Source organism: Cyprinodon variegatus, unplaced genomic scaffold (genome assembly GCF_000732505.1).
Source record: "Cyprinodon variegatus isolate N-32 unplaced genomic scaffold, C_variegatus-1.0 Scaffold756, whole genome shotgun sequence".
Classification (NCBI taxonomy): Eukaryota; Metazoa; Chordata; class Actinopteri; order Cyprinodontiformes; family Cyprinodontidae; genus Cyprinodon; species Cyprinodon variegatus.
This window is the reverse complement of record NW_015151209.1, coordinates 381,088-384,345: the sequence shown is the minus strand read 5'-3', so window position 1 is coordinate 384,345 and position 3,258 is coordinate 381,088. Positions and strand designations below refer to the sequence as shown.

Genomic DNA, 3,258 nt, shown 5'->3' with positions numbered 1-3,258 from the left:
TTTGAAAACGTTTTATATTGCACTAATTCTCAATGAAGACATGATCACATATGGAAAAAATAAAAGGTTTAATTTTTTTTTTTTTTTTTTGATTTCTGCTTTTCACTTTTTTTTTTTTGGAAGAATTTCAAAGATAAAATATATTTTGAGTTCTATCTGCTACAGAAGCTGAGATATCAATAATTTACTAGGCGTTGACACAGTTGCTGAATTTACAGAAAAACTTCAGGTTTTAGGGGTATTTTTTGAACTCGCCCATAGGTTTTTAAGGTGTTTTTTCCAGGCGTTTTAGGCCTAAATGGGTTAAATACCTGTCAAGAGTTCAAGGGGAGCTGAATCACTTGGTCACATGGTTGGCGGAGTAGCGAGGCCTTGGACGTAATCTATTTAGGCTCCTCCCCAAAATAAAGCAAGCCTCGATACGCGCCTCGCGGAAACGCCCCCCTCCATTACTCGACACACGCCCCGTAGCCTCGGCTCATCTCATAACATCACTACTTAAAACCATGGCTGTAAACTTTTTTGATTACCCAAAGAAACCATAAAAACAAAAAATGACCCTGAGGGAGGACTGCAGCTCCTGGATTTTTAAAGTAAGATGTCATGAACTGTTTGTATTTTTAAAGCATTTAAAGGATATTCACATACTATCTTATGATAAATCGCATGTGATTTCAAACGGTAAGGTTCATTTGGTGCGCGATGTCGTTCGTAGCTCACCCTAATAGAGCAGCTGATCAGACCGTCTCTGTTGTGGACTTTGAGCACTCTTTCAAACAGCTGGTTACGAGCCACCTCGTCTGTGGCCATCTGACCCTCCAGAAGGTCCACAGGCTCAGAAACACCACCTGTAAAATCCACCAGTGCATCGGCTGTGTTTCCCCCATCCAGAGCCTCATAGCAGCCATAAACCCTGCAGGGAAAGAAGCAGATTTCTTTTTTTTAATCTCCCCTCATCTGAGATAATATTTCTACTGGTACTGATACTTACTTGGCGTAGGCCTTTTCCACCAGAGCGCTCCAGAACTCATTGCTGTCATTGGAGTGGCAGTAGACTAGCTGGTTGTCCACCGTAGGCAGCCGGTCGTCAATCACCACGTCCATCCATTCCCCAAAGCGCCAGAAGCGGAAGTGGAAAATCCCAGCGTACGAGTCTGGCTTTTCTGTATCCCACTCCTGCTCCTTCCAGTCCGGGATGACCTAAAACCAGACGGTGAAGGACAAGGTGACTGTAGTAAGTCTATAAATTATAAGAATGGGTTTGGCAACAAAAGTGTGATCCCTTTTTCTGCCGATGCATTTAGTGATGGTTTAAAAATCTATATTCTTGATTATCTCTTAAATTACGCTGTAATCTGGCATTGACTGTTGGATATAAAAAGGCTGCATTAATAGGATGCATTTAATCCCCTTCCTTTTAGTGAATTCAGCTTTATTCACGAAATAGAAAGTATCAAACCACAACTGTTACTAATGAACTTTTATAAGGCACTTTTACAGTTATTGTTGCATATATATATATATATATATATAGTTACAAATGTATATATTTATATTTTTAGTGCGGAAAGTTGTATTGTATTTCTTTGTGTTGTATTTTATTTCTTTAGATGATGAATGCATCCAATGTGTTGTTTGTATAACTGGAGTGTGTAACGAAGTTAATTAGTATTTTTGGTTCTGATTCTGTGCAGAAAGACTCAAGATCTGGGCTCAAACCCAGAACCTCCTGAACCTTAAAATCCCACATCTTCCATCAGCGCCCCCCACTGCCCCGCCCCGCTGGGCTCCAGACCGTCTGCGCAAACCAAGGTCTACAGCCTCCGTGGTTCCTCTAGCTCTGCTCCGACTTCCCTGGAGCTCGAGAAGAGGATGAGCAACTTTATTATTATTATTAAATTCACAGCAGCAAAACATGCAGAAATGAACGCTTAAATTAATATGACATTAGAAAAAAAAATCGCCATGCGCATCCAGCATATGTTTAGTTTCGGCCCAAATATTTTCTTTTTGTTGTGTGTTTTTGTAACAGGGATAACTGGAATCATAAATGGTTTGTATGAACTATGTTCGTTCTCTACTTCCAAACTTAGCGTCTCTTCATCCATGCCTGCGATAAAAAGTTTCTTTTGAAGTTGTGCGATGTGTTCTTGGAAGTTTTGACTGGATTTGGTAAAAAAAAATTTAAGCCTCTCGGTATAAAACAAATATTTTGATTGAAATGAGCCGAGTACAAAACATAGAGAGGAAAACAAGAAGAAAAGGGACAAGAAGAGAGGGACACAACCTAGAACAGATAATGGATGTCTGTTGCTGGTGAAGGTTCTCAGTCATCCAGGTCTTAGTAAAAAGAAAATTAAAAACAATCCACTGGACTTGGTTTCCAAGTTTGAAGACGATTCGCTTCCCATCCAGGAAGTTTCTCAATTCAAACGTAGAATGTAAATCTATTCTATTAAAATATCTGTATCTGTATAAAGGGTCTGTTTTATGTGTTGTTTTCTCAATTCAGAGGGCCCCCTGCCTGTCTTTGCCTAGGGCCCCAAATTTCCTAAATCTGCCCCTGCTGTACATATTGCAGTATTTGGCTTCAAACTAGGTGCCTTAATGCTCAAGGAGGCTTCAATTAAAATCCCTTTTTCCAGTTCAATTCCCAGAGATTCCCCAATGTTCCCAGATCCAGGAACCGCTCCAGGCTTCAAACTATATAATTTCGATTCCCCTTTATTATTTACTCAGGTTATCTGTGTTTGATGTTAAAATTTCCCAGATGGTTAAACATTTAACTGCAGTAAAAAAGGGGTAAATACGTTGACAGCATTGGAACCTCCATCAGTAACAGAAACTGAATGCTGTGAGTGACGCCACAGCCGAACTATATGACAGCCCTTCAATGGATTTCCCTGGAGATGTCAGGTTGTACCAACTGAACAGCAGCTCCTGTCAAAGCTCCCTGCAGGAGGGGACTTAGTGCTGATGGACGGGCCTGGCCTCCTCCAGGGAGGAGAATAGGAACACCTTTTGGATGGTAATCATCTCTGCCCTCAGTGATCTATGCCTCACTTTGGGGGAAACCTTATTCTGTCTTCGCTTTCATATGTTGTGAGGCATAAACTGTACTCTGGGGGTAAGGTGATTCATCTTAAGAGGCCTGCCTTTTGTAACTCTGAATCTTTTTCTATTAGGGATGCAGGATATTGGGATTTTGGCCGATATCCGATATTTTAAAACTCATGTAGCCGATAACCGATATCGATA

General features: G+C 40.7%; 1 protein-coding gene across 1 annotated transcript in view; it reads right to left on the bottom strand.

The window, feature by feature from the left end:
* Window positions 1-3,258, bottom strand: part of LOC107098210 (calpain-5-like) — a 69,669-nt gene that overhangs the window by 18,332 nt on the left and 48,079 nt on the right. Inside the window, exons 4-5 of the mRNA XM_015395734.1 lie at window positions 992-1,200; window positions 721-913 (exon numbers count right to left, since the gene is read on the bottom strand). Of these exons, the coding sequence (XP_015251220.1) occupies window positions 721-913; window positions 992-1,200 (402 nt within the window). The remainder of the gene's footprint in view (window positions 1-720; window positions 914-991; window positions 1,201-3,258) is intronic.